Source organism: Oncorhynchus masou, chromosome 8 (assembly GCF_036934945.1).
Source record: "Oncorhynchus masou masou isolate Uvic2021 chromosome 8, UVic_Omas_1.1, whole genome shotgun sequence".
Taxonomy (NCBI): domain Eukaryota; kingdom Metazoa; phylum Chordata; class Actinopteri; order Salmoniformes; family Salmonidae; genus Oncorhynchus; species Oncorhynchus masou.
Window position 1 is genome coordinate 18,922,932 of NC_088219.1, and position 21,632 is coordinate 18,944,563.

At 43.9% G+C, this 21,632-nt stretch overlaps 1 protein-coding gene and 1 pseudogene across 4 annotated transcripts; both read left to right on the plus strand.

Moving 5' to 3' along the window:
* The first annotated feature begins 11 nt into the window (after nucleotides 1–11).
* Nucleotides 12–14,391, plus strand: LOC135544319 (acidic fibroblast growth factor intracellular-binding protein B-like). Of its 4 annotated transcripts, none has more exons than XM_064971836.1 (11): nucleotides 19–1,499; nucleotides 2,025–2,137; nucleotides 2,337–2,535; nucleotides 6,030–6,156; nucleotides 6,534–6,634; nucleotides 6,875–7,008; nucleotides 8,771–8,879; nucleotides 9,007–9,070; nucleotides 9,434–9,520; nucleotides 13,588–13,685; nucleotides 13,759–14,391. In XM_064971836.1, the coding sequence occupies exons 2-11, from the start codon at nucleotides 2,053–2,055 to the stop codon at nucleotides 13,826–13,828; spliced, it is 1,074 nt and encodes a 357-aa protein (XP_064827908.1). In that variant the 5' UTR covers nucleotides 19–1,499; nucleotides 2,025–2,052; the 3' UTR covers nucleotides 13,829–14,391. The 4 variants fall into 4 exon arrangements, with proteins under 4 accessions (XP_064827909.1, XP_064827908.1, XP_064827906.1 ...); XM_064971834.1 differs by having other exon boundaries at nucleotides 2,045–2,137; XM_064971837.1 differs by lacking the exons at nucleotides 9,434–9,520; nucleotides 13,759–14,391 and adding an exon at nucleotides 9,317–9,381 and having other exon boundaries at nucleotides 12–1,499; nucleotides 2,045–2,137; nucleotides 13,588–13,666.
* Nucleotides 14,392–14,473: 82 nt separating this feature from the next.
* On the plus strand, nucleotides 14,474–21,292 carry LOC135544318 (EGF-containing fibulin-like extracellular matrix protein 2; annotated as a pseudogene).
* Nucleotides 21,293–21,632: the final 340 nt, after the last annotated feature.

The window sequence follows — 21,632 nt, forward strand, 5'->3', positions numbered from 1 at the left end:
AACGCGCAGTCATATTTGGACAGAGGAAACAATGCGCATACAGATTTGTGGAACAAACCAGCATATTAGTCGGGCCCAGCGGAGAAACCCTGGGAGGACCCGGCTCCTTGGAGTGGCCCTTCCTCTGAGGCTGTACTGGGTCAAGATAAGAAGATTTCACCAGTGGTACCCAACCCACGAGCGGCACCTTTTTTCGGTTATCAGGAAGTGCATCTGCATTACTTAGCTCACTTTGCAACCTTATTGCTCTGTGGTCTCCGCTCGAGGTCGCACCTGGTTTGGCATGTCCAGGTTTTTGATTTGTTTTCCCTGTACTCTTTCCCATTGTTGGGTGTTGGGGTCCTGTCTACAGGCCCCTTCATTTCTAGGTTTCTTGCCCGCTATATATGCATTCTTTATTGCTTGCAGAGCCAATCCTTATCCCTGGGTTACGGATCTGACTTGCCTATTTCCTTATAGGTTTCTTGCCCGCTATATGTCTATTTTTACTGCTGGCACGGCCCCATGGTTTGGGCCTTGAACTTGTCTTAGTACTCATCCCCATTAATGGTTGTTGGGGGCCGGGCTGAGGGCCCCTTTGTTTATAGGTTTCTTGCCCGCTATATACTTGTTTTTATTGCTGGCACAGCCCCATGGCTTGGGTCTTGAACTTGTCTTTGTACTCATCACCACAATTGGGTGTTTCGGTCATATCCAAAGGCCCATTTGTTTATACATTTCTTGCCTGCTATATATACATATTAGTAGCTATATTATGTTGTGGCCCTCCGTTAAGAAATATATCCGTACTCAGAGAGTTTTTAGTTTAGGCAAATATAATGGCACAACTATAAATATTGGCATAGACCGCCTTCTTAGCCCACTACCTTTTCTCCCATGCAGCAGACACTCCCACCTTGAACTGTTAACATAGGAACGTTGCTGATTTCAGCACCATGGACAGCCACAGCATTTTGCTAATTTCAAAACCATGGAACGTTCCATAAATTTGTCCATTTCAGGACAATGGGCAGTGCCCGTCATATTGCGTGCGATAAAGACTTCCCTTCAAATAACTCGTCCAGTCATATTTTGCTAGAAAACGGTACAAACCCACCCCCGGGAAAAACTATTTCTCCACAGCAGTAGATGGCAGTAAAGTGCCTTGTATCCAATGTGCTATTCTCTAGAGATATCCAGCAAAGAGAAACAAAGTTGCGCTTTCTGTTGTGGATTTTGAGAGGAGCCACAATTTACTTGTCAGCGACACCATCTGTCGTTTCGCTTTTATTTTACAAGAAGGATAGCTTTTTTAAGCAGTGTTCACTGTTCTTTTGAATGCAGATCTATGCAAATTCGATACGCTGTTTTTACTCCAATTCTTTGCAGAACCCAACGTTTTAACTGCGCAATAAATAATACGCGTTTGCAGATGCTGTTTACCCAAACGGTGCCTGGTGCAATATATTTGCTGGCTACGGTTTCCCCTCGACTTGACAGATACATAACACTAGTTAAAGGTAAAGTATAATTATTTGTTATTCTTAAATTGGCTATGTTACGTAATGGCACAATATAGTGACCCGGTGTGACTACCCTTTTAAATGGGTCATCGATCTTTGACTGTTAATGTCAGCTTCACCTAGAAACATGACCCTCAGTGGATCAACTTTGCAGTATATCAATAGTGAGGCATAATGTGAGTGTGTGTATATATATATATATATATATATTTTTTTTTTTTATTGTCACATACACCGGATAAGTGCGGTAAAATGTGTTGTTTTCCAGGGTCAGCCATAGTTGTACGGCACCCCTGGAGTAAATTAGGGTTAAGTGCCTTGCTCAAGGGCACATTGACAGATTTTTCACTTTGTCGGCTCGGGTATTCAAACCAGCGACTTTTTGGTTACTGGCCCAACGCTCTAACCGCTAGGTTACCCGCTGCTCTGTAGATATAAAAGGCTATCAAGAATATTCTGATTGTGTGTAGACTACTCTTTTTAACTACTCGGCATAGTCATTCATAAATTAACTCTCTGCAGTCTTTTTGGTTCCTCATTAGCCTACAAGATGTCTATGGAACTGGATGTGTTTGTGGGGAACACAACTATCATGGATATGGAAGTCTATCAGCTTTGGTTGGACGGTCTCACCGGTTTGTCTCTATCCTAATTTGTTGAGACTTTGGAATGACATGGCTGTGGTGACACTGTACTGTGTGACAGAGGAATGTATTGATTTCAGGAATGTATTGAAATCACAGATGCCTACACAATAGAATGGCAATTACCAGACCGTGAGATCATTTACATCCTATTGTCTCTCTCCCATCTCTGCCTTGCTCTCCCTCACAGTGAGTGATGCAGTAAAGGTGCGGATGGATGAGGGGGCATTATTGGAGTGTGAGGCGAATCCAGAGGTGCTGACCAGCGATACCATGGACCAGTTTAGAACCTTCCAGATGTGTGAGCGTCTTTTACACTCCCCCACCAAACTGGGAAGTCAGCTGCTGTATCAGATCCCGGCCCAGAACCAGATAATTCTCATTGAAAGGTGTGTGTTCAATTCCTTAAATTGTTATTGTTCCCAAAGCCAAGGGCAATTTGTGTGGAAACTTAGAAATAGACACAGGGCCAGTAGTGGTTGGTGCCATTCAAGATTAGGGAGGATTATTTGTTTTAATGAGCATGTCCATATTTGTATTACAGCATATGACTGTCATTTATATTCCATTCACCCAGCTCAATGTAAGTAACATTGATAGGTCCAGGCTAGTGATCCAAACATTTTCCCTATACCCATCATGAGGTTGCTACAACCTAGCCTACAAATGACATATAGGTGCACAGGTCGAGAGACACATAGAATAAGCAAGGTGACAGACAGACTCATTCAATACTGATTCTAGCTGATCTGGGGTGTAATCATTCATCCAAACAGTTATTGGACAAATTCAGGTAGTTCCCTCCCAGTTTCCTTCCATTTAAAACACGTTTTACAACATAAATCGGCAGAAGGAATACACCCCTGATCACACACAGTTTGCTTTCAAAGCAGCATCATCACTTTGCTCATTGTATAATTCCTTCTCGCATCTATGTACTCTCCTCTCACCTTTTCCCTTAGTTTGTGGACTTTAGGGCACAACACAACAGCTGTCTGTGACCAGGTGCAAAAAACTCTCCAAGCCAAGCCTTCATACCATGTCCACTAAAAGCTAAACAATACATTAACGTTATAGTCAAAAAACTAGAACTAACACATTAGTTCATCCACAATCCAATCCATGTGTACAATCACGCAGTACAGTGTAATGTTACAGCTAGCAGTTTAGTAGTTACACTGGCGGGCCCCGTTGGCAATAAATTAATAAAATCGAAAGCTTACCTTGATTGGAAGAGTTGTCGTGTTGGATAGCCTAAGCCAGCTAGCTAACATAAATAGCATTCCTCTCTGTTTGAGTCAGGTTGTTGAGTAGGCTAAATTAGCCGCATTAGCTAAGGAAGTGAAAAGGTAAATGAAGAAGAAAAAAAACACTTTGAAATATAGCTACAGTATATCTCTCCCTCTCTCTCTTTATTTCTTTCTCTCTCTCTCCTGCTTATCCTTCATTGTTTGTTTAAGAAATTAATTTGTTCAAAACTGTTTAGCTGTTGTATTTTTCTCTTTGAGTCAACTACTCACCACATTTTATGCACTGCAGTGCTAGCTAGCTGTAGCTTATGCTTTCAGTACTAGATTCATTACTCTGATCCTTTGATTGGATGGACAACATGTCAGTTCATGCTGCAAGAGCTCTGATAGGTTTGAGGACATCCTCTGGATGTCAGGTGTATAACATCGTGCACACAGCCATGCAATCTCCATAGACAAACATTAACAGTAGAATGTCACGTAATGAAGAGTTCAGTGTCTTTCAGCGTGGCACCGTCATAGTACACCACCGTTTCAACAAATCCGTTCATCAAATGTCTGCCCTGTGTTACGAATCCCTTTTGGCCCGACAGTCTAGGGGGGATGGTAATGAGACTCGTAACATAACTCATGCAAATTATTATTGTGACAAAGGAAAAGTGTGAACGAAATAAGCACGACAACTGAAATCTACCGTCAAACTCTAGGTTTATTTATAAACACACGGTAATGGGGGGAGCAGGAAAAGGGGCTGGGCTGGACCCAAGGAAAGAAACAATAAGTATTCAAAAACACCCCTAAGCTAGACTAGCCTACTTTAACAACAGCTAACTAACTAACCAAAAATACAGTGGGTGGTCCGCCCAGTTCTAACTAGTGTATTTAACAAAGTTCACCTACGGGTAGTGTATGCCCATGGGCGACTTGTCTTGGTTTCCCCCTTTTCCCACCAGCAACAAAAACACAAACACCATAACCAAAAACAATACTCACAGGTGATGACAAAGTGCTATGAGGTGCTTAAACAAAAGAGAGGTTACGACACAAAGCGAGAGTGAAACACAGAGACCTACAGACATGGCATTTACAGAGAGATTGAGCTGAGCTGAGCTGAGCTGAGCTCTAGAACAAACAAATGGGGTTTTTAAACCATGGGGAAGGAACTGTGATAGGTCAGGAAATTGGAGGAGGTGTGTCTTCTGATTGATGATTGATTGGGGAGTGATGATTTTCACCTGTGAGGGGAGAAGGAGAGAAAAGAAACACACACACAGGATACACACACACACACAGGATAACTGTATCCGTAACACCTGCTAGAGCTGCCCCGTCAGCTGAAAGTGCTGTTATTGTGAAGTGGAAATGTGGAGGAGCAACAACGGTTCGGCCGCGAAGTGGTAGGCCACACAAGCTCACAGAACGGGACCGCCGAGTGCTGAAGCGTGTAAAAATCATCTGTTCTCGGTTGCGACACTCACTACCAAGTTCCAAACTGCCTCTGGGACTTCATGAAATGGGTTTCCATGGCCAAGCAACTGCACACAAGCCTAAGATTACCATGCACAATGCACAATGCCAAGCGTTGGCTGGAGTGGTGTAAAGCTCGCCCGCCATTGGACTGTGGAGCAGTGGAAACGTGTACTCTGGAGTGATGAATCACGCTTCACCATCTGGCAGTCTGACGGACGAATCTGGGTTCGGTGGATGCCAGGAAAATGCATTAGTACCAACTGTAAAGTTTGGTGGATTAGGAATAATGGTCTGGGGCTGTTTTTCATAGTTCGGGCTAGGCCCCTTAGTTCCAGTGAAGGGAAATCTTAACGCTACAGCATACAATGACATTCTAGATGATTTTGTACTTCCAACTTTGTGCTTCTAACAGTTTGGGGAAGGCCCTTTCCTGTTTCACCATGACAATTCCCCTGTGCACAAAGTAAGGTCCACACAGAAATGGTTTGTTGAGATCAGTGTGGAAGAACTTGACTGTCCTGCACAGAGTCCTGACCTCAATCCCATCAAGCACCTTTGGGATGAATTGGAACACCGACTGCAAGCCAGGCCTAATCGCCCAACATCAGTGTCCAACCTCACTAATGCTCTTGATGCTGAATGGAAGCAAGTCCCCCAGAAATGTTCCAACATCTAGTGGAAAGCCTTCCCAGAAGAGTGGAGGCTGTTATCACAGCAAAGGGGGAGAAACTCCATATTAATGCCCATGATTTTGGATGTTGTTCAACGAGCAGGTGTCCACATACTTTTGGTCATGTAGTGTAACTACTGAGAACCATGAGCCTCCTAGGGTTTGTATTGAAGTCAACTAGCTGTCCTCCATCTACACCATGGTGCTACCCCAGAGAGTGCTGTTTAGGCTACTTAAGACCTTCATTGCAAAATAGTGTGTGTTTTAATCAGTTATTTGATGAGGTGTGAATATATTTAGTATAGTTTTATCCAAAAAGGATAACTTTTATGTTTCTCTATTTTTATGAAATTCCCTTAGTAGGATGATCCTCCCCTTCTTTCTCTGAGGAACCTCCACTGCTCAGGACCATATGCAAATCCAAATAGTGTGTGCGTATTAGCCCTTCCTCCCCATGTTTTAGAGCAAACCAGTGTGTTGTTATTTTCTGCAGGTACTATGAATTTGACAGTGTGTTTGCCAGAGAGGTGCTGGGGAAAAAGCTCTCCAAAGGGACCAAAAAGGACTTGGATGACATCAGCTGTAAAACAGGGATCACACTGAAGAGCTGCAGGAGACAGGTGAGACTAACACAAACACCACACTCATTGAGAAGGGGCTACATTAATATAGCGTGACTCCTGACTGTATTAACACACAACTCGCAGCTTGAGAATAACCTGTCACTCAAGAGCAGCTTAAATGCAAAAGGACAGGCCAGGACCTTACCTGGACAGCACTGCTCTGTAATTGAATTATCTGTCCATTTTAAGCACTGTCATGCAGAGGGATTTGCCTGCCAACCGTGGGGCTTTTATAGTGAGGTCATGATCAGAAATACAATATATAGAGCATACCAACACGAAGCACGTCTCTGTCTGTCTGTCTGTCTGTCTGTCTGTCTGTCTGTCTGTCTGTCTGTCTGTCCCTTTGTCCGTCTTACTGTCTTTCTCTCCAGTTTGACAATTTCAAGCGGGTGTTCAAAGTGGTGGAGGAGCTCAAGGGCCCACTAGTGGAGAACATACAGCGTCACTTCTTGCTCTCCGACACACTGGCAAGGTGGATACAAGAACAGAGTGGGAGGAATAAGGAAGGAGAAACAGAAATAGTGTAGCGAAATAAATCTGTCAACCATAACTCTAGTAATATTTATATATTCACAGGGAATAGCATACATACGTCTTTGTAGACATTGACTTAATGGTTTATAGAATGATGGATGAAAAAGGGATAATTGCCTTGGGTTCAGGCCCTCCAACCTACAGTGCCTCCCTCTCACTTTTTTCTCTATCCCTGCAGGGACTATGCTGCCATTGTGTTTTTTGCAAACAGCCGCTTTGAGACAGGAAAGAGGAAGCTGCAGTACCTCTCATTCCAAGACTTTGCCTTCTGTGCAGGCCAGCTCATCAGTTACTGGACAATAGGAGCAATGGGTAAGATGCATCACTTTGACCAGTCACTGATGGCACAATGCAGCTAAATGTAGAACACAATGTAAAGAAGTCAGTCCCAGGGGAAAAAAATCAACGTAGAAATAATTATTTGAACCCAAAGCTCTTGTCAAAAACAGTTTTATTTGGCCCGTGGAAGTAGTTACGTTATGACAGGGGTCTACAACAGATCGATTGCAAGCTACCAGTAGCTTATGAGTAGCTTGCCAAACAATTCTGTGTTCCACTGCAAACTGTTATAACGTATCGGACACCGCAAGCTTCCAGCTACTATCTAACATAGAACCCCTGGTTAGCCACTATTGGCTTAAAAAGCCAAAACTAACACAATATCTGCCAATTCCATTCATATTGCCCCTTTAGGTCTGTGTGGTGCCGGCATTTGTCTATCACTCATTTTGTAGCCAGTAGTGATGGCTCGTTCGCGAACAGCTGTTTTTGGTGAACGCCAGAAGCCGAATCACATATGTGAAAAATAAGTTAATTTGGCTCCCTGATTTGCATACTTTTACTATTTGAGCTCCAGACATCAATTATCTGCAGATAAATTTGAAAAACGTTCTCTGAAGATGGTAAATCCTCAGTGCAATAACAATATAGTGAGGAGAGAGCCTCATTGTGGTTCACGCTATTTTTTTCAGTGCGTAAAATGTTATCTTACTTTTTTTTTGCAGGCCATCTAATAATTATGTCAGGTTAACATTTATTTGAACTCACATTTCACAATATGACATAATGCTAGGCAATGTTTTAGGCTTCAAATTAGAGATTAAAGCCGTTTGGGAGCCAAAATAATGGCTATTTTAAGTGAACGAAGCCAAACGATCCGGCTCACAGAAAAGACTCGAAATACCCATCCATAGTAGCCAGTTGACGTGATAACCATCTTGTGGTTTGACAGAAATACTTGACACAAAACCTTCTGAAATAAATATTAACTGCGAAATAGGCTTACCTGGCAGAGGTATGTCATGAGTAAGTACTGTATATTATTTGCAAACTTTGCCATGAAATGAGCTGCAGTAGTACAGAACCATCGCTCGACCGGCACATTAGACTGCACACTAGATGTGCAATTAAATTAAAGGGCCAGATGCACATTTAAAGGGGAATTAGACTCACAAATCTAAATATGTTAGTTTTTTTCAAGACCCCCACAATATGGTATTATGTTGTGATTTAAGCATTGACATCAACGCAGAACATCCAATGTCGTTGTTTCTCTATGAACAATTGTAATGTTGAGTGAAAAACCCCAAAAATCCAAAACCAGGAAAATACACAACTGAATTTGGGGGGGAAAAAATAAATTTTATAGGGACCCCCTTAGTTTTTTGTTAACCATTATTTTACCAGGTATTCTGACAGAGAACATAGTGCACTACTTTATCTTGTACAATTCGCTCCCGAGCGACACAGCAGTCTAAGGCACTGCATCTCAGTGCAAGAGGCGCCACTACAGTCCCTGGTTCAAATCCTAGTTAACTTGCCTAATTAAATAAATGTTAAATAAAAAATGAAAAAAATAATAAAAATAAGGACCCCAGAAAGAGTTGCAGGGGAAATTAGGAAATTATTATTTTTTTAAGTTAGAGAGAAATGAGTAGCTCACATAATTTTTTTATTTTAAGTAGTTCTCATGCTGAAAAAAAGGTTGGAGACCCCTGCTTTATGAGGTATCAACGCTGGATATACTTGGCTTTCTAGCACCATATCCCATTATTTTTCCCCTCTCTCTTCACAGATAGCATGATGGAGGATATGGATGTTGACCTGGAGAAAGAGTTTCTGAATGAACTGAAAGATCTCAAGGTTTTGGTTAATGACAAAGACATGATGGACCAACATAAAATGTAGGATGGGTGTAACCACGTGTATGAAAATGCTTGTGTGGGTTAATGTTGAGTTCTAAAAACAATTCAGCCGTTGATGTCGTTGCTGGTCCCCCTCTTGACTCCTTTTCTCTCCTCGCTCTCTTAGCCTGGTGTGTGCTGCTCTGCGGGGAAAGATCAAAGTTTACAAGTTGATGGAGGTTAACTTCAAAGTGAGCAAATAACTGATAATTGCTATTAATAATGTGTATAGAGACTAAGAAATGCACATAGTTGGAGTGGGTTTTAACCAGAGGTGAGGTACAATATTGCCAATGCATGAAAAATAGTTAATTTTCAATTCAAAGTATCTAAATTATGATGAATTAATAAGTTAAAGTAAAATATATCAAAGCTGTATGAAACTAGTGTAATAGGTATCAAATAGTGTAACATTTCAGACTTTGGTTCCTATTCAGATTGAAATGAACATCCCACATCCCTCCCCCCACTGAAACAAGACAAAATGGAAGGAATTTGTTAGGTTGTAAGAATGTATTTTTACTCTTTTCCTATCTCACTCTCTCTGAACACAGAATCTTTCTAGAGCCCTGATACACCTTGCATCTAAACTTACACATACCAAAGATGTCAGAGATTTATTCATCGACCTTGTGGAGAAGGTACATCCCTAATAGCCAATCAACGTGTTATGACATACTTTACCAGTCAAAAGTTTGGACACAACTACTCATTCAAGGGTTTTTCTTTATTTTTACTATTTTCTACATTGTAGAATAATAGTGAAGACATCAAAACACTGAAATAACACATATGGAATCATGTAGTAACCAAAAGTGTTAAACAAATCAAAATAAATGATTATTCAAAGTAGCCACCCTTTGCCTGTCACGATCGTCATAATGATTGGACCAAGGCGCAGCGTGCGTAGAGTTCCACATATTTTAATTAGAAACTCACCAAAAAGCATAAACGAAACGTGAAGCTACTGGTGTGCACACAGGCAACTATCTGTAGACAAGATCCCACAAACTAAAATTGGAAAAAAGGCTGCCTAAGTATGACCCCCAATCAGAGACAACGATAGACAGCTGCCTCTGATTGGGAACCATACCCGGCCAACAAAGAAATAGAAAAACCAGAATGCACATTGAAATAATAAACTAGAACCAAAGGTGCGGACTCCGGCCGCAAAACCTGAAACCAAAAGGGAGGGTTAGGGGGGGTGTCTATTGTCGGTGGCGGCTCCGGTGCGGGGCGAAGTACCCACTCCGCTCGCAGATACGATGTCTTCCTCCATGGCGGCTCTGGTGCGGGGATCGTCGCCGGAGGCACTGGACCGTGTTTTGTCGCCAGCGGCACCGGACCGTAGATTGTCGCCGGAGGCTCGGGACCATCGATCGTTGCAGGTGGCTCTGGATAGAGAACCCCTGCTGAAGGCTCCGGACCACCGACCGTCGCCGGAGGTTCCGGGCCGCCAACCATCGCCGGAAGCTCTGGACTGTGGAGGCGCACTGGAGGCCTGATGCGTGGGACTGGCACAGGTGGCACAGGTGGCACCGGGCTGATGACACGCACCTCATGGCGAGTGCGGGGAGGAGATACAGGACGTACTGGACTGTGAAGGCGCACTGGAGACACAGTACGTATGGCCAGCATAGGATATACTGGGCCGTGGAGGCGCACTGGAGGTCTGGAGCGTAGAGCTGGCACAAAGCGTCCTGGCTGGATGCTCACTTTTGCCCGGCAAGTGCGGGGCGCTGGCACAGAACGCACTGGGCTGTGAAGGCGCACTGGCGATACAGTGTGTCGATCCGCAAAACATGGTGCCTGACTAGTCCCACTCTCCTCACCGCAACTGTCTTGCTCCAGACACCAAAACATCCACTCTACCTCATCACTCCCCTCAACTATCTCACAATACTCCTTGCTCAGTCTATCCCAATATTCCTCTTCGCTCTCAGACTCGCCCCTTGGCTTCGCCGACCAACCCGTGTGCCCTCTCCCCCCAAAAATTTGGGGTCTGCCTCTCGGGCTTCTGTCGTGGTCGTGAACTTCGGAGTCGCCTTTGCTCCTCCTTCGCTGCCTCTGCCTGCTTCCATGCCAGGGTCTTGTCCGCTGCCATAACGTCCTCCCATGTCCATGATGTCCTCCACTCACTTTTCTCCCGGGCCCAGGATCCCTGCACCTCCTGACCACTCCTGACCACGCTGCTTTGTCCTTTGGTGGTGGGATCTTCTGTCACGATCGTCGTAATGAGCGGACCAAGGTGCAGCATGGTAGGCGTACATTTTACTTTATTAAATGAACACCGAACAAAATACCAAACTAAACGTAAAGCTACAGGTGTGCACACAGGCAACTATCTGTAGACAAGATCCCACAAAGCACAATGGCTGCCTAAATATGATCCCCAATCAGAGACAACGATAAACAGCTGTCTCTGATTGGGAACCATACCAGGCCAAAATAAACCATTAATCACTGAGATGACCCACCCTAGTCACTATCACGTCCCAACCAACACAGAGAATAAACAGCTCTCTATGGTCAGGCTGTGACATTGCCTTAATGACACACTCTTGCCATTCTCTCAACCAGCTTTTCCAATGCTTTTTCAACAGTCTATGATTTAATTTTTTTTATATTAAATATATATATATATATATACATTTTTTTAAATCATAGACTGTTGAAGGCTCCGGACCGTATATATTTACCCCTTTTTCTCCCCAATTGGTAGTTACAGTCTTGTCTCATTGCTGCAACTCCCGTATGGACTCGGGAGAGGCGAAGGTCGAGAGCCATGCGTCCTCTGAAACAGGAGCCAGCCACACCAATGTGTCGCAGGAAGCACCTGGCAACCGTGTCAGCATGCATGCGCCCGGCCCGCCACAGGATTCGCTAGAGCGCGAAGGAAAAAGGACATCCCTGCCGGCCACACCTTCCCCTACACTGGACGATGCTGGGCCAACTGTGCGCCGCTCCATGGATCTACTGGTCGCGGCCGGCTGTGACAGAGCCTGGACTCGAACCAGGATCTCTTGTGGCACAGCTAGCAACTGTGATGCAGTGCTTTAGACCACTGCGCCACTTGGGAGGCCCCTACAGTCTTGAAGGAGTTCCCACATCTGCTGAGCACTTGGTGGCTGCTTTTCCTTCACTCTACTGTCCAACTAATCCCAAACCATCTCAATTGGGTTGAGGTCGGGTGATTGTGGAGGCCAGGTCATCTGATGCAGCACTCCATCACTCTCCTTGGTCAAATAGGCCTTACGCAGCCTGGAGGTGTGTTGGATCATTGTCCTGTTGAAAAAGAAATGATAGTCCCACTAAGTGCAAACCAGATGGGATGGTTATTGCTGCAGAATGCTGTGGTAGCCATGCTAGTTAAGTGTGCCTTGAATTCTAAATAAATCACTGAGTGTCACCAGCAAAACACTCACACACCATTACACCTCCTCCTCCATGCTTCACCAGGGGAACCACACATGCAGAGATCATCCGTTCACCTACTCTGCGTCTCACAAAGATATGGTGGTTGGAACCAAAAATCTCTAATTTAAGACAGATTTCCACCGGTCTAATGTCCACTGATTGTGTTTCTTGGCCCAAGCAAGTCTCTTCTTATTATTGATGTCCTTTAATAGTGGTTTATTTGCAGAAATTCGACCATAAAGGCCTGATTGATTCACGCAGTCTCCTCTGAACAGTTGAAGTTGAGATGTGTCTGTTACTTGAACTCTGTGAAGAATTTATTTGGGCTGCAATCTGAGGTGCAGTTAACTCTAATGAACTTATCCTCTGCAGCAAAGGTAACTCTGGGTCTGCCTTTCCTGTGGCGGTCCTCATGAGAGCCAGTTTCGTCATAGCGCTTGATGGTTTTTGCGACTGCACTTGAAGAAACATTCAAAGTTCTTGAAATGTTCTGGATTGACTGACCTTCATGTCTGAAAGTAATGACGGACTGTCATTTCTCTTTGCTTATTTGAGCTGTTCTTGACATAATATGGACTTCGTCTTTTACCAAATAGGGCAATCTTCTGTATACCACCCCTACCTTGTCTGACACAACTGATTTGGCTCAAATGCATTAAGATGGAAAGAAATTCCATAAATGAACTTTTAAGAAGGCACACCTGTTAATTGAAATGCATTCCAGGTGGCTACCTCATGAAGCTGGTTGAGAGATGCCAAGTGTTCAAAGCTGTCATCAAGGCAAAGGGTGGCTACTTTGAAGAATCTCAAATATAAAATATATTTTGATTTGTTTAACACTTTTTTTGGTTACTACATGATTCTATATGTGTTATTTCATAGTTTTGATGTCTTCACTATTATTATACAATGTAGAAAATAGTTAAAATAAAGAAAAACCCTTGAATGAGTAGGTGTGTCCAAACTTTTGACTGGTACTGTATGTGACAATTCCTCTTTTAAGATGTTTCTAAAACTTGTTTGTTGTGAATTCCGCTGTTTGGCATTATAGATTGTAGAAACAAATTAGACGTACTTCATAGCCATCTTTACGATCATATCTGGCAATGTATTGATGTAGTTTTATTGGTTAAATCTTGTTGGTATAGTATTCAGTTTGACCTTTCTCTGGAATAGATTCTGTGTCTACTTCCCTGATACTATCATCCTATGACTAAGTTGCCTTTCCCCGGTCCTGATAAGATTGAGAAATCTCTGCTAACAGCCTTATGTCCTCCTCCTCTTCTCCTAGTTCATAGAGCCATGCCGATATGATAGATGGACAGTGGCAGAGATCACACTCTTCCTCACTCACTACACCAATGCCGCTCACTGTCTTGGCACGTTCAGGTTAGTGTGTGTGTGTGTGTGTGTTTATACAGTCGTTAATGTTGTCGTAATACTTCATCTCTTCTCTCTTCAGGCACCAGATGATTTGGGACAGATACATGGGCGTCATCAAAAGCTGTATCCTCCAAATGTACCATGAATAGGTAGATCCCTGGTCTGGACCTCGTCTCCTGATTGAGCTGTATCCTCCAAATGTACCATGAATAGGTAGATCCCTGGTCTGGACCTCGTCTCCTGATTGAGCTGTATCCTCCAAATGTACCATGAATAGGTAGATCCCTGGTCTGGACCTCGTCTCCTGATTGAGCTGTATCACAGGAGGCTGCTGAGGGGAGGATGGCTCATAATAATGGCTGGAATGGAGTGAATGGAATAGTATCAAACACGTGGAAACCATTTATTTAATGTGTTCAATACCAATCCATTTATTCCGTTCCAGTCATTACTAATAGCCTATCCTCCCCAATTAAGGTTCCACCGGCCGCCTGTGATCTGTATTGATCTTACTGTGAATCTGTCTTCCCTCTGGCAGTTTTTCGTAACTACCTCAGCCCAGTGCAGTCCACTTCTCCACCTCTCCCTGACCAGTCTCCATCTCCTTCTATCTCTTCAGTCAGTCCCCCTGTAAATATACTGAATGAACTGAATACTTTTCTGATATGTAAATTGTGACTTAAATGAAGTAAACATATTTGTTTTAGAAAGATGTTTCAACTGTTTGGTTTATGTTTGTGAAAATGTGAGGGCGTGTGTCTTAGTCCGTGTGTGTGTGTTTTAAGGGGGTGGGTTAGCAGCAGGGGGCGACAGTTGGTCAGGATTGTCTCGGAGGGGGATTCAGGTCTGAACTGAGACTTTATTGCCCTATAAAACCCCTTCACTAGGACAGCTGCCCCGTTCCTGCCAAATGGTCATAGAAATTTCCTTGACAAAGTGTCCCCATTTTCCTAATGATAACTTGGACTTAAGGAATGGAATCACAGTTTATTTTCCAATGCATAAAGGCATTTGCACTCTGGTGCAATACAGGGATTTCTCATGTTGAACATGAGCACACTTGTGTGTATGCTGTAGAAACAGTGGCCTGCTGTCTTTAACTGTTAAACCTTGTTTCTTTGTGTCGGCTCATTAACTTGTCTCCACATTCCTCTGGGCCACCCTTCTTCCCAGACAGTAAATATCCAACTGTGTCAGAAGGAGATTAAGAGCGAGCAGGGGAGGGCAGGGATGGATGGCACTCAGAGGTAGAGAGGGAGAGGAGGAGGAGTGATAAGTTAAGGACTGGGTTTGATTGAATCCAGGTATGTCCTTTCCTCTAGAGTGCAGGGTTGGTTTTTCATGCCACTATTGTCCCTGCATGGTTGATTAATGGATGTTGAATTTGGGCTGCAGACCAGGAATTTGAATCCCAGATAGAGAGAGGAATAGACAGAGGACATGGCAAAACAAGAGGCTGGAGGAGGATAATGCTCAGGGCTGTGCAGCAAGGATGTGGCTCAGGGGGTAAGAATGGGCTCTCCTTCCCCCTTTCCTTTCTCTTGCCCAGCCCCCTTCCCCCTTTTTCTCCCCAAACACTTTGTTTCACAAACACACTTTCACACTGCTTCACATACACATTTTCCTACTGCCACAATCCACTGCTCTACTTGTAGGACAGACACCTAAAAGACAGGACCTGTAAATTGCTAGGGAAAAAGAGGAGAGAGAAAGTGAGGAAGAGACAGCCCACGAAGCTGTACTATAGCCCTGCATCTTGACAAAGATTTTCTGTTAGCATAAACTGTGAAAGGGTGTCAAGGACTTACAACATGATACAAGTGAACAGAACTGTGGACTGTGGACTAGAGGAAGACTGATCAGTGAGTAATATTAGATTTTTAAAATGTTATTTTATTTATGAATGTAGAATGTAAAAACAAACATGCAATACATTCCATAGAAAGACAGTACTGTAGGTTGTAACATCATTCTTCCTTCATTCTTCCCTTGAACCTGCTGTAGTACAAATACAGGATCTTAATTTGAGCCAGTTTGATACAGCAGGAAAATAATCATGCAACAACAGGAAATGTACATTTTTATTATGTGAATTATAATTCATGGACACTTTTGCAAGGGTTGATACATTTTTTTGTAAATCAAGTCTGACATTTCAAAGTGGAAATTACAATCTTCAGAAGCCTATTTAAACCTCAAATACACGCCAAGTTAAACATGTTCTGCATTGCAGGAAGGTTCTCTTCAACAGGGTGATCAAAGAAAGATCCTATGTTGTTTTCTGCCATTTTATTTTTGGCTTTGAGGATAAAATGTACTGTGTAGTTCTGCCGTGCAAGTTTTATTGAAATGATTGATCAATTGCTAAATATAAGCTATTCTTAAAACCTGTTACTGCAGTGGGCTAAATCAGGATCACACCGAGGGATTCTTGGTAAGTCTTAACAAATCTACTTTGAAACAAAAGTGTACACCTCACACATATGGTTATGGGCTAACAAAAAATAAGATACCTGTACCATGTTGAAATGTATTACATTCTGAGTTTGTATCCCAATATTAGACTTTATATACAACACAGAAGACTGAAATATAACACTGTTTGACATAGAAACAGCAGATTTTTGACAGTAAAAAAAAAGAAAGATTCTTTATGAATTATGAAATGATGACAAATATTAACAACGTTCCAGCCACGAGGACACTAGATGGCGCTTTTGCTCATTGACTACAGGAAAGGGATCTGTCAACCAACTTATACCCTCCTGAAAGAGAAGGCTCATCTGTTAATCTTGTCACCTGCCAGGCAACCAACAGGTGTACATATCCACATTTGATTTTGGGATGGATATTAATATTTGAGCTCAAGTCTGTTTTACATTATTGCACAATAATAAAACCTCTGGAAAAATGTATCATGGACTAATAAAAGCTTATGCACAGCTGTGAGCTGAATCCATTCATGCATAGCTTCATGTGGTGTCTGTATACCTGCACCTGTGCCCTCCCAGGCCATTGAGGTCATATCTCTGGCACCATTAGTCTCTATGGTAGTGTGGAATTTAGGAAAGGAGTTCACAGCCCTCTTGGAGCCAGCCTAATTGCTTTAATCTCTCAGAGTGGTGATGTGGTTATTTGCCAATATCAGCATGTGTCTGACTGTATATGGTGGTTCAGTCTCATTTATACTGAAGTGAAAACAGAGGACTTCATGGTATGTTGCAAGTTATGAAATACCGGTTCAAACCATTATAATTGTGTGACACATTTTCTCGTTTGACCAGAAGCACACATCGTTCTCCTTGTGCAGTACATGACTCAAGCATGAGACCATGGGGCAGTGTACTCTGTCTTCCAGTGTGACCGTTGGTGTCGCAGGATAAAAAGCATGGGCCTAAACTTAGCTATTTGACATCATGCTGTCGTGTTCAGGTCACCACATGGGAGAAGCTGAACATGGAAAACAACCCGTCCACAGTCTGAACTGGGATACATGCAAACATGATATACAAATACTCAGTATCACTGTTTGTGCCATTGTCAAACTTCATTTCTCTCTCGCTCTCTTTTCTTTCTCACAGATTCTGGAATATCACTTTGCTTCCCCTCCCTGTGTTGTTGGTCTTTGCCTGTACATTTATGTACTACTGACTCAGGTGTATGTGTGTCATTGTGATCGAGTGACTCCACAGCATTTGTTTGTCTGTCTGCTACCTGCTCTCTGTTTGTGTGTGTGTTTATGTGTAGTATGCGGAGAACATTTGTGTTGTTATGCGTGTGTGTGAGTTTGTCCCTCTTCCACCATACAAAGTCTCAATCGCCTCCTGAAGGTGACAGCCTCACGGTAAGGATGAGTCAGTCTTCACTTCTCCTCTTCCTGCTTATTACTTTTCCATTGCTCAGTTTTTCATTCTGTCTCTTCTAAAAGCCACTTTATGCCTCTCTCCCAGCAACATTTACACCTCTCGATAACAATGCCCATTCCCTATGTACCTGAGTCAGTCCCTCTTCTAATATTGTAAATGTGCATGCATGCTCTGGCACTTTAGTGCATACAGTCAACCACTGCAACCTCTCTCTCTCTCTCTCTCTCTCTTTCTCTCAGGAGTGCACAGATGGTTATGAGTGGGAAGTTGGGAGTCAGCATTGTAAAGGTGGGTGGATTAATTTGGTTGTAATGTTAGAGAGAGTGATGTGTGAGAAAGTTATGTCACTGTGCTTATGATCTGATGGTGTCACAGCCAAAATATCATGGTAAATAAGCTTCCTTTGACAGTTCTATTCATCACCAACCCTCATTTGAGGGTTTTTTACTCCTCACATGTTTGCACTTTCACACATTCCTCCTCATCTCTTGCTCTTTCCATCTCCTTAATTTGCCTTTCACTCATTTTCTCTCTTACCTCATCTCTCAGATATCAATGAGTGTCAGACCATTGTGGAGGCCTGCCAGGGGGAGATGAAGTGTTTTAACCACTATGGTGGTTACCTGTGTCTCCCACGCTCTGCCTCTGTCATCACTGCCCCTGAACCATCCAGCCAATCAGTGGCCATCCTGCCAGTGGAGTCCAACGAGGCCTTCAGCCCCTGTCCTGTAGGCTATGATGCCCAGGGGGAGGGCTGTGTAGGTAAGGCCCAAGGAGAGGGCTGTGTAGGTAAGGCCCAGGGGGAGGGCTGTGTAGGTGAGGCCCTGGGGGAAGGCTGTGTAGGTGAGGCCAAGGTGGAGGGCTGTGTAGGTATGGCCCAAGGGAAGGGCTGTGTAGGTAAGGCCCAAGGGGAGGGCTGTGTTGGTGAGGCCAAATGGGAGAGCTGTGTAGGTAAGGCCCAGGGGGAAGGCTGTGTAGGTGATGGTCAAGGGGAGGGCTGTGTAAGTAAAGCCAAGGGGGAGGGCTGTGTGGGCGAGGCCAGAGGGAGGGATGTTTGGGTGAGTCACAAGCCTGGACAGAGACTGGGAAGGCTGGCCATAAGTGTTGAGTGGGAGAAGGGACAGTGTGACTGTGTATGTGTTGGTTTGTTTTATGGAGCACTGTGAGTAAGAGCAGGGATCAGGGTGGAATGATTCACTATGAACACCTTGCCTGCCCTCTTTGTTCTACTGAGTCAAAGGTGTGTGTGTGTGTGTGTGTGTGTGTGTGTGTGTGTGTGTGTGTGTGTGTTTTCAGACATGGACGAGTGTGTACTCGATCTTCATGACTGCCAGCCCAGCCAGCAGTGCGTTAACACTGTAGGCACCTACAGCTGCCAGTGTCCAGATGGATACAGTAGAATTGGTATTGAGTGTGTGGGTGAGACAGCATTATCTACCTCACGTTTCACTTTCTTTATTCCTCTGAGGCTTTTTACTTTGTTTGTTTTCTATCCTCTCCTCTTCTCCCCTACGCAGCCTCAGAATCTTTCATCCTCTCTTTCATCCTCTCTTTCATCCTCTCTTTCATCCTCTCTTTCATCCTCTCCTCGCAGATATTGATGAGTGTCGATACAGGTACTGTCAGCATCGCTGTGTAAACGTACCTGGCTCTTTCTCCTGTGAGTGTGAGCCTGGGTTTCAGTTGGCTGGAAACAACCGTTCATGTGTAGGTAAGTCCCTTTACATGAGTAAAACTGGCAGAAACTCAGCTGAAATCCAAACACTAAACTAGAATTCATTACCTCACAATATATCTGATGATGGTTACTGTTTGTTCTTCTTCTCTGCCTGCTGGTCTCTCCCTCACCCTACTACAACATAACCCTAACCCTACAACATCCAATATCCAACTCAAGATGTGAACGAGTGTGAGATGGGCGCCCCCTGTCAGCAGAAGTGTTACAACACATACGGCACCTTTCTTTGTCGCTGTGAACCGGGCTACGAGCTGGGACCAGACGGACACTCATGCAATGGTAAAGGGCCTGATTTTCTCCTTGGCTATTTTCTGTCTGTCAGTCTATATTGCTGTAGGGTTTCCAACATAAAAACAATGAATGCTGAAGGTTATTAAAATCCAGCCCTTCAGTTACATCTGTGCCTTTCCCTGGTTATCTTTCTCTCTGTGCAGACGTAGACGAGTGCAGCTACTCCAGTTACATGTGCCAGTTTCAGTGTGTTAACGATCCAGGGAGGTTCTCCTGTATCTGTCCAGAGGGGTACCAGCTACAGGGCACCAGACTCTGCCAAGGTAAACATCGTTAGAATACGCTATTTATAACTGACAAATGTGAGAAGTTATGATATCTCTTTCTCCATGTTCTTCTTTCTCTCCACTGCCCTCCATCTCTCCCCCATCTCCCTCTCTCATTCTCTCCCCCTCTCCAGATGTGAATGAGTGTGAAACAGACATAGACCAGTGTGGAGAGGGCCAGACCTGTGTTAACATCCATGGGGGTTATCAGTGCACCGATTCCAACCGCTGTCGAAAGCCCTATGTGCTGACAAGAGCCGTATTGTCTGACAAGTGAGTAGCATCCTCCTCCACACGTTCAGACTCACTAACATAACCTCACTATCACACAACCTCATATAGTCTAAAAATCCCTCCAAGAAATGACATTTGGACAGCACTAGACAGGTTATTTAACCCCCTCTTCCCTGTCTTTCTAGCCGCTGTGTTTGCCCGGTCATCAAGCCTGAGTGTCGTGACCTCCCCTTCTCCATCGTCCACCGTTACATGAGCATCACCTCAGAGCGCTCTGTCCCCTCAGACATCTTCCAGATCCAGGCCACCCGCGTCTACCCTGGAGTCTACAACACCTTCCGCATCCGCTCTGGGGACCACAATGGGGAATTCTACATACGGGTGAGTGGGTGGGAGATACAGGCAGCTCTAGGAGTATCAACTATTTTCTCTCCACTACATGTGTTAACTGTATACCAGTTTCATTCACTACACTACACTCTTATCCACATAGGAGAACTATTTGAAGAACCCTTTTGCTTCCAGGTAGAACCCTTTTGGGTTCCAGGTAAAACCCTTTCCACAGAGGGTTCTACATGGAACTCAAAGGGGTTCTACATGGAACTCAAAGGGGTTCTACCTGGAGCCAAAAAGGGTTCTCCTATGGTGACAGTCAAAGAACCCTTTCGAAACCCTTTTTTCTAAGAGTGAGGAAACACCAACTACTGAATATCCCTGTGTGTTGTAATACTTGGAGTTAGAGGCTACAGTGTTGACTTATGAGTCAGGGCTGGATGCATGTCAAGAAGAAAACAGAATGTCTAGATGTCTGCATATTACACAAAAATACTTACCAAGACCGAACATCTAATACTGCCTACTGCAGTAGTAGGGGAACAAAAACGACTGGTTTTGAAGACAGAATACTGAGTTAAAATGATGATTCAGTCCTGCACACTCACACAATGCCACTATACCTCCCTCTATCTTTTCACAGCAAATGAACGACTTCAGTGCTGTGCTAGTCCTGGACCGTGCTGTGACCGGTCCAATAGAGTACACCCTGGATCTGGAGATGGTGTCTGTCAACCCCTCATCAGCTACCAGACCAGCTCTGCCCTACGACTGTCTGTCTTTGTGGGACCTTACACCTTCTGAGGAGAGAGATGGAGTAAAGAGAGAGAGCAAGAACAGAAATAGAGAGTGGGAGGGAAATGAAAAGAGGAAAACTGTTAAGGACATGAGACAGAAACATTTCTCAGATTCATTTCTGCTCTACTACAATGTATCTTTAAAACAACTGCCCGGGGAAAAGCTAGTTGTGAAAGCATTCTTCCATAATTCTGTGAGTCACCAGACACACATCCTCATACACATGCACACACACCAGTGGTGGCTGGTGTCACTTTAAATGGGAGGACAGGCTCATTATAATGCTGGAATTGAATAAATGGAACTGAGTCAAACTTGTTTTTGATACTGTTCCATTTATTCCTTTCCAGACATTATTCCCTCCCTTTACCAGACTTCTCTGACACACACACAGGGACACTGGGACACACTGGGACACAGGGACACT